At 42.0% G+C, this 12,984-nt stretch overlaps 1 protein-coding gene across 5 annotated transcripts in view; it reads left to right on the top strand.

Moving 5' to 3' along the window:
• Window positions 1-12,984, top strand: part of Dzank1 (double zinc ribbon and ankyrin repeat domains 1) — a 50,525-nt gene that overhangs the window by 1,021 nt on the left and 36,520 nt on the right. For 4 of the 5 annotated variants that reach the window (XM_006984468.4, XM_042276385.2, XM_076570771.1 and 1 more), the window contains exons 2-4: window positions 697-813; window positions 2,536-2,689; window positions 12,331-12,433. In XM_006984468.4, coding sequence (XP_006984530.1) covers window positions 705-813; window positions 2,536-2,689; window positions 12,331-12,433 — 366 coding nt within the window. In that variant the 5' untranslated portion in view covers window positions 697-704. Of the gene's footprint in view, window positions 1-176; window positions 199-696; window positions 814-2,535; window positions 2,690-12,330; window positions 12,434-12,984 lie in introns of those variants that run through there. The other variant, XM_076570770.1, reaches the window with a different exon arrangement.

Below are 12,984 nucleotides of genomic sequence, written 5' to 3'. Positions count from 1 at the left end.
GACCCATAAGCCCCCCCAACTCCATCTCCCCCCTCTTCTTCTCCCCCCTCCCTCCGTCGGCGTGGTTATTTACAAGACAGTGGAGCGAATAGGAAAGGTGTTTGTTGATTTATACCTACGTCACCTTCCTTTCTATTGAGAGCTGATGCTCTGCAGTCTTTGCAGCTTTCAGATATGCAATATACTGCAACAGCAAAGGTGAGGCTGCGGGCCTTAGTGCGTCTTTTGAAAGCTGGCTCTAAATAATTCGTGCTACAGGCAAATCGTGCTATTTGCTCCCTTTATGTAATGAGCTGCCTTGAAGTCAGGAGAGTGAGTGTGCATGTGTGCACTAGCTGAAGGCGGTGAAGAGTGAATGATCTGGAAGGAACCGACGTCAGAATATTAATGGTGGATTCTGTACTGCCTCATTCAATTAATCTGCCCATTTAAAATGGCTCCAGTCTCCTATCAAATTCATCTGGGGGCCAGTATTAGATGTAAAGCATTTAAGTGACTATCCAGTCGCAGATATACAGCTGGAATGTAATCATCATTTCTTTTATTAAATGGGGCATTATCAGTAGGTGGCATATTAATGAGGTTCTCTTTAAGTTTTATTGGCTTGCTGCGTTTTTGAAAATGGTACTCTGTAGTTTTTGTGTTCAGATATAGGTTCATGATGGAATTCTTGATCTAATTTTTTTCCGGTATAAGGAGAAAACATGACTGCTGGTTCAGTGTGTGCCCCTCAGATCATACCACTGCGAGTGCCTCAGCCTGGAAAAGCTAACCATGAAATCGATACCAATACCCTTTTGGAAATGAAATCTGGTAGGAATCACGTGTATTTTGAATTGTTAAGAAAAATAGCATTGTCATACTCTGTGTTCATGTGTTGCTGATTGATGTCTTTGTATATTTTCTATATTGGGGCACTCACCTAAGTCAAGGTAAGCTATCCAATTGTGTCCCCAACCTTTCTCAGGATGCTTATTACTTTCCTGGGATAATAAATTTGACCCAGAAATACAGATTTTCCAGTATAAAGGGTTAGAGATTGACTTTCAGTTTGACAATCCCTATGACCTTAAGCATATCACTTAGTTTTTCTGAGTGACTGTGTCGTCATGGTAAGATGGTGATAATCATATCTACAACCTGTGGAGCCATTGTGAGGACTAAGTAAATTGTTGTATACTAACATATATTCATTGGCATATTGAGTTGGTATATGTGAGGTACACAAGATTTATCATATAATAAAATAAATTTTAGCCAGGTGGTGGTGGTGCACACCTTTAAATTCCAGCACTCAGAAGGCAAAGGCAGGTGAATCTCTGTGAGTATGAGGCCAGTCTGATCTACAGAGCGAGTTCCAGAACAGCCAAGGCTACACAGAGAAACCCTGTCTCAAAATAAATAAATAAATAAATAAATAAATAAATAAATCTTAACTATTACAGAAACAAGGTATTAGTAGTAGTATTTAATATTAAATAATATTTAATATTAAACCTGTTTATGCATATAGTCTATGTAAATAAGTTTTATAGATAAGACATATGAACACATTTGTATTAAAAGACTTTTAGATTCCAATTGCATATATATATCTATTTAATTTTGATAGTTTAAATGTATAAAAATATTTATCTGCATTTGCAGAGCTACTTCTGGGCTCCCTAGTTCAAGACTTCCAAGAATAAGATACATATTATACTATTACTTCTTTTATCTGAAAGGCTAACATGTTTAATAATTTAAACATATGGGCTTATAACTCTTTGAAGAAGTAAGACTACTATTGAAATGTGATGATATGGATGATAACATAGAGATAGATAGATAAATAGATAGATAGATAGATAGATAGATAGATAGATAGATAGATAGATAGATAGATACAGACAGACAGACAGACAGACAGACAGACAGATGAGCACAGTTCAAGATCATGAGCTATGTACTCAGCCTAGCAGAGTAAACCACACATCATAAACATATAGCTCAACAAATTTTGTGTGCATTAGGCTGTTCAAAGCTACTGCCATTTCAACTTGGAGGTCCTTAGTCATTTTCTTTTTCTTAAATCTTCGTTTTCTTTTTCCTACTTCCATTTTCTTTCTTAAGAATGTTTTTACTTTTATTTTATGTGTATGGGTGTTTTGCCTACGTGTTGCCAGTGTACCACATGCCTGCCTGGTACCTACTGAGGCCAGAAGAGGGCATTAGAGATACCTTGCTACTGGAGTTACAGCGTTGTGAGCCACCATGTGAGCATTGGAAATCCTTTGTTATTTAGCAAGTTCATTAGTCTCTCAGGTACTCAGTTTCCATCTACAAAATGGGTACAAATTAGGACCTACCTCATACAGTAGTATAGATGAATAGATGAAGTGAACTCATTCATACAAAGTACTATGTTAGCACAGACAACAGAATCATTGTCTTACTGTGTGTGTGTATGTGTGTGTCCTTTTTAAAGAGATTCTACTTATACAGGGCATTGTTATTTCAGTGTTAATTATGATTATCCTGTTCTTGATTTTTCAGATACCCCAGATGTCAACATATATTACACCCTGGATGGCAGCAAACCTGACTTCCTAAAGAAAGTTGGTTCTGGTGAAAACAATACATTTAAGTATATAAAACCCATTACACTGCCTGATGGAAAAATACAAGTTAAAGCTGTTGCCGTCTCTAAGTAAGTTAAGAGCATGGTAGGCAAACAATATATATAATTTATATTATATTATTATAATTATAATTACATTATAATGTGTGTGTGTGTGTGTGTGTGTGTGTGTGTGTGTGTGTGTGTGTTATTTTTTTTGTTTCTCTATATAGCCCTGGCTGTCCTGGAACTCTTTCTCTCTCTGTAGACCAGGCTGGCCTTGAACTCAGAGATCTACTTGCCTCTGCTTCCTGAGTGCTGGGATTAAAGGTGTATGCCACCATTCCCAGCTACATTATGTTCTAATTTTATTTGTTTCTTCTTGGGAGAATCAGTGGGTTAGAAGGACACTAAAGAAAAAGTTATTCTAATTTCAGTATATATATATAATTTGTATTTTATTGAGTTGTAAAGTTCATAAATCATAAGCATATAACTCAATACATGTTGCATATATTAATAATATTTTTATTTCAGATTCCACACTGGAGTTCTGGGGAGGAAGAGCTTTCTAAAGAGCTTCCTTTGGCTCTGAGGAAAGTGCTGTTTAGTGGATAGTTCTTTCATTCCCTAGGATGGGACATTATTCTTTGTTTCATTTTGTATTGACTTCACTGATGTTCAAAGCTCTTGCCATTTTAACTTGAAAGCCATTAGTCACTTTCTTTTCCCTAAATCTTTCTTTTCCTACTCCCATTTTTTTTCTTAAGAATTTATTTATTTATTTAGGCTTTTGGAGACAGGGTTTCTCTGAGTAACAGCCTAACTGTCCTGAAAACCACTCTGTAGACCAGGCTGACCTTGAATTCACAGAGATCTCCCTGCCTCTGTCTCCTGAGTGCTGGGATTAAAGGCATGGGCTACCACGCCGGGCCATGATTATTTTCTTATATATATAACATTTACTTACTGGGTGGGGAACAGAGAATTTCATATCAGAGTATGGAAAAGAGCAGAGTTGGACAGAAGGGCAAAGAACTTGGGAACATGCCAGGAAGGGGAGGGTGTTGTCAAAGGTTGGTGGCCTTCACGAACAGTCAAATCCCAGTGTCCACTCACCCTCTGCTTCCTTAAAAGCCTTCCTGTGGTCGGCAGCATCCTGTCTCACCATCATGTTTTGTCATGTGTTGGCAGTGATCATGCAGTTTTCCTTTCTCTACCACTGACCTTACTTAGGGGTCACAATATATCCACCCAAGTCTGGAACTAAGGACGATATTTTGTGCCAAAGTAGTAGATCTGAACAGGTATTTACTCACAACAGATGGGGAACAAAACACAGACCAAAGTAAAGATGTTACCAAAGCCCAGCTTGATGAAACAGTGGGTTTTATTGGGTTACTTATGAGAACGTGGGGGGGTGGGGAGGGTGGGATAGGGGTACAAACAAGAACAGAAATGACTCAAAGATGGCTGCATCACCGAAAATCTTCCCAGCATGAGTGACAGCCCATGAAAGTTGGAGCCCTGGAGCACACTCACAACCAACCAACTTACAGGCAGCTTGATATGTCAAAGAATGTGTCTTCCAGGCAGCTCCACTGGCCTCTGCCTCGTCCAGGTGGTTTAGCTGGTCTGAGCCTCTTTTAGGCAGCTCTGCTTATCTGAGACTATCTCCCAGCAGTCCTTACTTCTTACCTAAGCTTGGGGAAGGAGGGACCTAGTAAATCTAGTTCATTTGGGGCACTTCTGAAGCTACTGAATTCTTTACTTCCTGAGTTTTATCAGGTGCCCTGCAGGATGGGATGTTTCACCTTCCTTTAAAACATTCTAAGTCTCAGCCGGGCGGTGGTGGCGCACGCCTTTAATCCTAGCACTCGGGAGGCAGAGCCAGGCGGATCTCTGTGAGTTCGAGGCCAGCCTGGGCTACCAAGTGAGCTCCAGGAAAGGCGCAAAGCTACGCAGAGAAACCCTGTCTCGAAAAACCAAAAAAAAAAAAAAAAAAAAAAAACATTCTAAGTCTCAACAAGCTTCCCTCCAAGTTAGAATGTTTCACCTCAGAAGAACTTGCTACACAATTCCACTGTGAACTTTCAGAGCAAGTGTCTAGGGGCTCAGATTCCTCTAAGAATAATTATTTTCTTCAGTAGACTCATGAAGGACCCCAGTTTTGCAACCAAGGTTGATAAAGCAAACATAAGTAGGTTACCAGACTATTTCACAGCTCTTTGAAATATACATACATACAAACATACATATGTATGTATAGCCTAACATTAAATATTTTAAATATATATTTTAAGGAGATAAATATCAACTTGAAATACATACATACATATACATATCAACTCCCTAGCTGGAGGCCATGATTCAAGCTTGTTGTATACAGACCCTGTTCAGGAGGCATTACAATGCAGAGATCTGAATGCCATGTGCACAGGCTGCAAAGGCAGGGAAAAACTCTGGTCCAAGTAGTTGAGGTGTAGAAAGAAGACAGGACTTGGAAGCTTTGTGTTAATATGACCAAGATACCTGAGAAAAATTGAAAAAGAAGGACTTACTTTGAGTCGGTTTCAGAGGTGTCAACCCAATCATGGTGGAAAGGGAGTAGGAAAAAAGAGACCACATGATGGCCATCAGGAAGCAAAGAAAAAGAACACAGGATTACAGGAAGGGGTCAGGGCAAGATGTGGTCTCTGTGGACATGCCTCCTGGTGACCTGCCTACTCCAGTAAGTCACCTCCTGTCGTTTACTGTTTCCCAACAATGCCATCATAGTATGAATTCATCAAAGGAATGATCTACCAATTAAGTCAAGACACAGCATACAGACATTCCCAGAGTGTGCCTTGCTAATCCTTTAGGCCTTTCTCAAGCCAATTAAGTTGACAAGATTATCACCACAGAGATTTGAAGATGTTAATCCTACTTAATCATTTAGTCAGTGTGACCTTAATTGTGCAGTTCTCTGACTTTCCTATATTTGTTAGTCCTCATTTCTGAGATTACTAGAACTTCAGAGCTGCCTCAACTCTTAGAATTCAAGAGTTTGTGCCTGGGGGAATAAAATGTGCCTGGTCCCCCAGATGTAGTGGCAGTTGACATAGGCAGAACTCTGGAGCTCATTGGTCACCAGCATAGCTGAATTGGTGGACCCTGGGTTCAGTGAGAGCCTCTTCTTAAAAAAACAGTGGAGGCCGTGCTTGGTGGCTCATACCTTTTATCTCCTCACTTGGGAGGCAGAGACAGGTGGATTTCTAAGTGTGGGGCCAGCCTGGTCGACAGAGTGAGTTCCAGGACAGCCAAAGTTCCACAGAGAAACCCTGTCTTAAAAAACTAGAGATAGATAGATAGATAGATAGATAGATAGATAGATAGATAGATAGATACACACACACATACATACATATGGGATGGATGGGTGGACGGACAGATAAATAGATAGATAGATAGATAGATAGATAGATAGATAGATAGATAGATAGATAGATAGATAGATAGATAGATACACACACATACGTACATATGGATGGATGGGTGGACGGACAGACAGACAGACAGACAGACAGATATATAGATAGGAGATCCGGGGATAGTGGCTCAATGGATAAAGATGCTTGTGGCACAAGTGTGATGTTCTGAGTTCAACCTCCAGAATCAAAAGCTGATACATGTGATACGTCTCTAATCCCAGCACTCACTACAGTGAGATGGAAGCAGAGATAGTGAATTGCCAGCAGCTTGCAGACCAAGTAGGCTGAGATACATAGCTCAGAAATAACAGGGGCCAGCCTTTCTCAGAACAAGGTGGAAGGAGAGAACCAACTTCTGAAAGTTGTCCTCTGACCTCTTCATGCATGCTGTGACCCATTGTCTCCTCACCCCCTATGAAGTATGCATTTATGCATACAAAGTAAATAAAATAAATGAAATGGAGAGTGATGAAGGAAGACACCTGACACCCACCTCTGGCTTCCACACACATACACACACATGCATGTGCACACATGCACACACCACATGAATATGTACATATACCACATGCGTACAAATGCAGAGAAGCCTTTTGGTTGCCACTAGGAGGATTACTTGCTATTAGCATCTAGTGCAGTAGTTCTCAACCTTTCTAGTGCTGCACCCTTTAATACAGATCCTCAAGTTGTGGTGACCCCCAACCATAAAATTATTTTGTCACTACTTTATACCTGTAGTTTTGCTACTGTTATGACTTATAATGTAAATATATGGTATGCAGGATATCTGATATATGACACCCAAAGGGGTCATGACCCACAGGTTGAGAACCACTGATCTAGTGGGTAATGGGTAGAGTTGCAGCTTGTCATTTTATAATACAGAGAACAGCCCCTATAAAAAAGATTTAGCTCAGTGGTAGAGCACTTGCCTAGCAAGCGCAAGGCCCTGGGTTCGGTCCTCAGCTGGGGGGGGGGCGGATTATGTAGCCCCAAATTTCAATAGTTTTCAGTAGGCTGAGAAAACTCAACCTAAACCAAATGGTGAATTCCCATTTTGCTAATTTCCTTGTAGTCATTCAGAAAATTCTGCTTTGTAGTGCTGATGACTGGACTTGGGGCCTTGCATATGCTAAGAAGACATGTTGTGAACAGTGCTACACCCCAGCTCTTTAGTTCTGATATTTCACTGAAAGGATAGTATTTGTGGAGGTACCCACAGATGGCTTTTATTCTGGCTATAATTTATACTGATATGTGTGCATATTTAAGGTCACTATCCTGAGCCCTAATAGAAGGTTGTGTGTGTTTTAAATGCACCGTGGGCTCTGAGTAAGATGTATAACTTTAACCTCAAACCTAATCCTTTTTGGGGTGGGAGGGCTATTCTTGGGTTGAAATCCTTCTACCTACCATGCAGCATAAGCTGGTCTATGTTCTAGGCTGAACAGCGTCTGTGGGCCAGTGCCTTAGCTGGGTATCCGTCTGGGCCATCTGTGGTAGAGAGATAGCCTAGGCCTTAAAGGAGTGGAGCAAGCAGCTGAGAAGCAGGGTGACATCAGTGTGGGGTCTGAAGTGCCCCTTCAGGAACCGTAGAGAAGAGTGCTAAGAAGGACAGCCGAGTGGATGAAGTAGTGCACAGATAAGTCATCTTATGTGCGTCTACACAGAATCTACAGCTTTGGCCTTATGCTTCAAATGCTTCTCCAAAGTTTAGTTCACTATGAGCCCTTCTAGTCACCAAACATGGAAATATTCACTAAGCATAGAAAGCCAAATGTGTTGTTAACATCTTCACTCAGATGAATTTCATATTTCGAAGAATTTTTTCTACTGTCTAAAATGCAGCTTAAAAACCTCTATATTGTGTTAACTATTTCTCAACTGTATTAAGATTGGTATTTATATATTTATGATTTTACATAAAAAAATTTAAGTCTTTGGGACATTTACTTACTTAGACTTTAAAAACCTTTTTAAAGAAATGTATGAAATCTGAGAAATTGCTGAAGTGCAAGTAAAACATGTCAAAGATCAATCTAAAATCAACAAGAGCCAGGCAAACAAACAGGAAGAAAGCAGGTGATTGACGGGCAGAAGTGGTGAGTGCTGGGCAGGTTAGCCAGAATCACAGCTCTGGGTGACCCACAAGGCACTGTCATGTAGAGAAAATTGTCAGGGGCTGAGGAGATGGCTCAGAGGTTAAGAGCACTGGCTGCTCTTCCAGAGGTCCTGAGTTCAATTCCCAGCAACCACATGATGGCTCACAGCCAACTATAATGAGATCTGGTGCCCTCTTCTGGCCTTCAGGCATACATACAAGCAGAACACTGTATACATTATAAATAAATATATCTTAAAAAAGAAAATTATCAGGAAGTTATGCTCCACTGTGAGCTTTCAGAGCAAGTAAGTCAGCATGACAGTTAAAACATCCTATGATACTCCAAGCACCCTAATGATGATAGGACAGCAGTTCTGTGACTTTTAGCTAGGTACATGGTTGCCTAATAGGTATTTCCTAATAGTCCTTGATTGGTATGTCACCAGACTGTGGCTCATGGATATATGGAGAAGTGACATGTGAAACTTCCAGACCATGTCTTTTAAAGGGAAACAGGGTGGCTTCTGCTTCCCACTGTGGGTGTCAATCATGTTGGATCCTGAGAACGAGTGCAATGTGCAGTGATGGAACAATAAGATGGGGAGCTGACCCCATGCCGTCTGCGTTGATTACTTTTCTTCGTGCTGTGATAGAAATATCCGGCAAAGGCAGCACAAGGAAGGGAGGACTTATTTTGGCTCACAGTCGGAGGGTCCGGTCCATCCGAGGAAGGGAATTCATGGTGACAGGGTGAGGAGACAGCAGGTCCCATTGCATCCACAGTCAGGAGGCAGGGGCTGGGGGTGGGGGGAGTAGGTAGGGAGTGCAAAGCTCAGCTCACTTTTCTTCTTTTTGTAGTGCAGGTCCCCAGCCCACTCCAGGATGGATGATCTTCTCAGCTCAGCTAACCCAGTATAGGAAATCTTCCGTAGACATGCCCAGGGGCTTGTTTCTTAGGTGATTTTAGATCCTGTTGAGTCAACAGAGAGCATTAACCGTTCCAACACCTCCACTGTCTACCCTCTGTCTAGTCAGTGTTCTGTGAGCAAAGCAAAGGAAGCAGTTGGGAGCCGGCTCACAGTTCCAGGTTTAGTCTGTTATTATCATGGTGGGGAGCATGGCGGCATGCAGGCAGATGCCAGAGCAGTAGCTGAGAATAACATCCTAGGCCTTAGGCAGAGAGAGAGATTCTGTGAGCTTTTGAACCCTCAAAACCCACCCCAGGGACACATTTCCTTCAACAAGGTCACACCATCTAATCCTTTCAAATTGTGTTGCTCCCTGGTGACCAAATCTGTGAGCCTATGGGGCTATTCTCATTCAAACCACCACGCCATCTTTGGACTGCTTACACTGAGGGATTCTGGTTTTTTGTGTTTTTTTTTGTTGTTGTTTAAGACATTACTTTGATTCCGTTTGTAGTAGCCAACTCATATTCTAACACAAAAAGGAACAACTCAACAGAGATCATGATAAAGTGTGATCAGATGGTCAACAAGTAAACAATATCCAGGGTCATTGATATGTGGAGAAATCAGAACCCTTACACAAAGTCCTTGAGAATGTAAAATATGGGAGAGTGGGGGAAGGGAGAGAGATTGGCCCAAGAACAACCATTTGTGAAAGAAGTCATCCAGCCCTAGTATTTGATGGAAAGCGTTCACCTGCTGTGGCCAGTTTCCCCAGGACTGGGGTTTGAGGCTCTAGCTTCTGGGCAGTTAGCTGTGCAGTGGTAGATACAGAAGACCCACGTGACAATGGGGTAAGGAAACACTGGAAATCGGGATTCTTTTCTGATTGAAAGTTTATGAATCAGCAAGAATAAAAAGAATGCAGCTGCATTTTAATTAATGCTTTAGATATTTATATAAGAGGCACATCATCTTTCAAAGGATTTCCCCTAGATTTGACTTTTTCATCTTCCTCTGAGCATCTAATAGCAGGTGTTGTTTTGGGGCATCAACTGTTCCTTGGTGTTCAATAGTAACTATGTAGCTACGTTTCACATCTTCATCAACTGTACCATTCACAGTAGAACTTAATCCACTCAGATGAGAAGAGCCCTTCATTAAAGCAAACAGCAGTCAAGTCCATGGCACCCAATGCTAGAGGCCCAAGTGTGCAGTATCTACTGGCACAAACCTTGTATTTATATTATTTGTGCTGATTAGTTTTGGTGCGTGCGTGCGTGCGTGCGTGCGTGCGTGCGTGCGCGCGTGCATGCGTGTGTGTGTGTGTGTGTGTGTGTGTGTGTGTGTGTGTGTGTGTGTGTGAACTTGACATGGTAGAGTCATCTGGGAAGAGGGAACCTCGATTGAGAAAGTAACTCCATAATTCTGACCTGTAGGCAAGTCTGGGCATTTTCTTTACTACTGATTGATGTGTGAGGTCCCCTCCCACTGTGGGTGGTGTCACCCCGACCGCGTGGTCCTCAGTTGTATAAGAAGGGCAGGTAAGCATGTGTGGGAAGCAAGGCAGTAAGCAGCACTCCTCCACAGTCTGCTTCCGTTCCTGCCTCCAGGTTTCCGCCCTGAGCTCTAGCCCTAGGTCCCCTCAGTGATGGATGTAAGCTGTAAGCCAAATCAACCCATTCCTCCCCCAAGTTGTTCTGGCCTTGGAGTTTTATCACAGCACTAGAGAACCAAAGTAGAGCATAAGAGCTGTCAAAACCATGGGACTGAACGCTGGAGGGCCAAGGATGGCAAGTGCTGTGTCCACCCACACAGACCTTGTATCTATCCATGCTATTAAAATGTCTGTAAGAGGCCGGGTGGTGGTGGCACACACTTTCAATCCCAGCACTCGGGAGGCAGAGCCAGGCGGATCTCAGTGAGTTTGAGGCCAGTCTGGTCTACAAAGTGAGTTCCAGGAAAGGCGCAAAGCTACACAGAGAAACCCTGTCTCGAAAAACCAAAAAGAAAAAAAAAAGAAAAAAAAAAAAGTCAGTAAGAGAAATGAAAGCTCCTTGAATTTTAAAAAAGGAACTCAGGAATGAGGCCATTGAACATTTTAAATATGTATATAAATGCTTAAATACATTTTGATTATAAATACCATGTATTTCATGGTAAGTATCAGGTAAATAGCTAACCTGTCTGACCAGAATTCTGGTCTCAGAGAAAAAGACCAGAGATAATTAGAAAGAAGATGCTTCATAGCAGGTCCATTTTAAAAACAACTGTGATCCTTTGAGAAAATCACTTTGGCCTTTTTATCAGAAATTTCTGTTGGCCTTTTATTGATAAATTATCTGTTGTCTGTACCCTTGCAGTATAGATTGTTTATTTATTTTTTAAAAATACTTATGAGCCAGTGGTGGTGTCGTATGCCTTTAATCCCAGAGTTTGAGGCCAGCCTGGTCGACAGAGCAAGTTCCAGGACAACAGGACAGCTAAAACTGTTACACAGATAAACGCTGTCTTGAAAAACCAAAACAAAAAACAAACAAGTGAAACTTTTTATTTTTATTTTTATTTTTATTTTTATTTTATGTGTATGAGTGTTTTGCCTACCTGTTTACTACATTCATACAGTGCTCCTGGAGGCCAGAGGAGGGCATCAGATCCTCTGCAGCTGGGATTATAGACAGATGTAAGCCACCATATGGGTACTTGGAATTTAACTCAAGTCCTTTGGAGGAGCAGCCAGTGCTCTTGAACTGGCAATGATCTTCCCACCCTAGCCTCCTGATGCTGGGATTCCAGACATGTACCTCTGTGTCTGGCTTTCCAGGAATGGTTTTGAAGATCCAGAGCAGACCTAGAAGGAGGATACAGGAAATGTAAGCCACTTTCCCAAGCTTGAGCTCCTCGGGGCTGAGGCCAGTATTCTGAGAGCTCAGGCCACTGCCAGGATGCAGGCAGGATGGGAAGGAGTGCTGCCCACTGGCCGGAGGCTCTGTGAACCCCACTGGGCTGGAGCAGGGTCTAGAGTACCAGAGCCACCGCTGAAGACTGACACCACCAACCCTTCACCCCTAAACCTCAACCCTCAGGTCCTCCTTAGCTCCAAGTGTATTTTGACTTTTCCAACTTAAAATATAACAAATATAAAGGCTACCTTAAGTAACTTTAGCATCATCTTTACTGCTATCCACCTTTACCTTGAATGTTTGTATAATATACTCTCTCCTTTTAAAAAATATGATTTTTCAGAGACTGCAGAGAGAGTGGGATTGTAACAAAGGTATTTCAAGTAGACTATGAACCACCGAAGACGGTCTCTTCTGAAGAGAGTGTTGAAGGTTTTTCAAAGCAGGCAAGTAATGAAACCGAAGAATGTTCAGATTGTCACTCCATGTGTCATCCTCTCTTGCTCAATGGGTACACCCTCCCTTTCATTACAACACTTCTACTCACAGTCGGATCCTTATGATTAAGGTCAGGATCAACCACTGTGAAGAATCTTCATTGATTTCCCAGCCTTGGTCAAGCCTTCCTCTGCCTAAGATCAGAATTCTGACTGGGCACTGTCACTGCCTGTGCTCCCTTGTCTGCAGTGACTACCTGTGATGAAGCATGCCACCCGGGGAATCAGCTCCCATGCTCACCCAGCTTCTCTGCTTTGTCTGTGAACGCTGCATAAACTCCAGATAAACAGGCTGTGTGCCCTCTTCTCCATCCCTGCACCAGGCCTTTGCTGGGAAAAGTGACCTCAGCATGTGATTCCTTGTTTTTTGTCAGCCTTTCCCATTTGTAAGCTCCAAGATGGCAGTAAGCAGGACTGCCATCCTTTTAGCAGAGCTTATGGGCAGGCAAGGGAGGGCAATGTATATTTGGTGAATGGACTAGTCAGGTTAGTAGACCGTT

Source organism: Peromyscus maniculatus, chromosome 4 (assembly GCF_049852395.1).
Source record: "Peromyscus maniculatus bairdii isolate BWxNUB_F1_BW_parent chromosome 4, HU_Pman_BW_mat_3.1, whole genome shotgun sequence".
In the NCBI taxonomy this organism is placed as follows: Eukaryota; Metazoa; Chordata; class Mammalia; order Rodentia; family Cricetidae; genus Peromyscus; species Peromyscus maniculatus.
The sequence above is the reverse complement of the archived record's forward strand: the minus strand, read 5'-3'. Positions and strand labels throughout refer to the sequence as shown.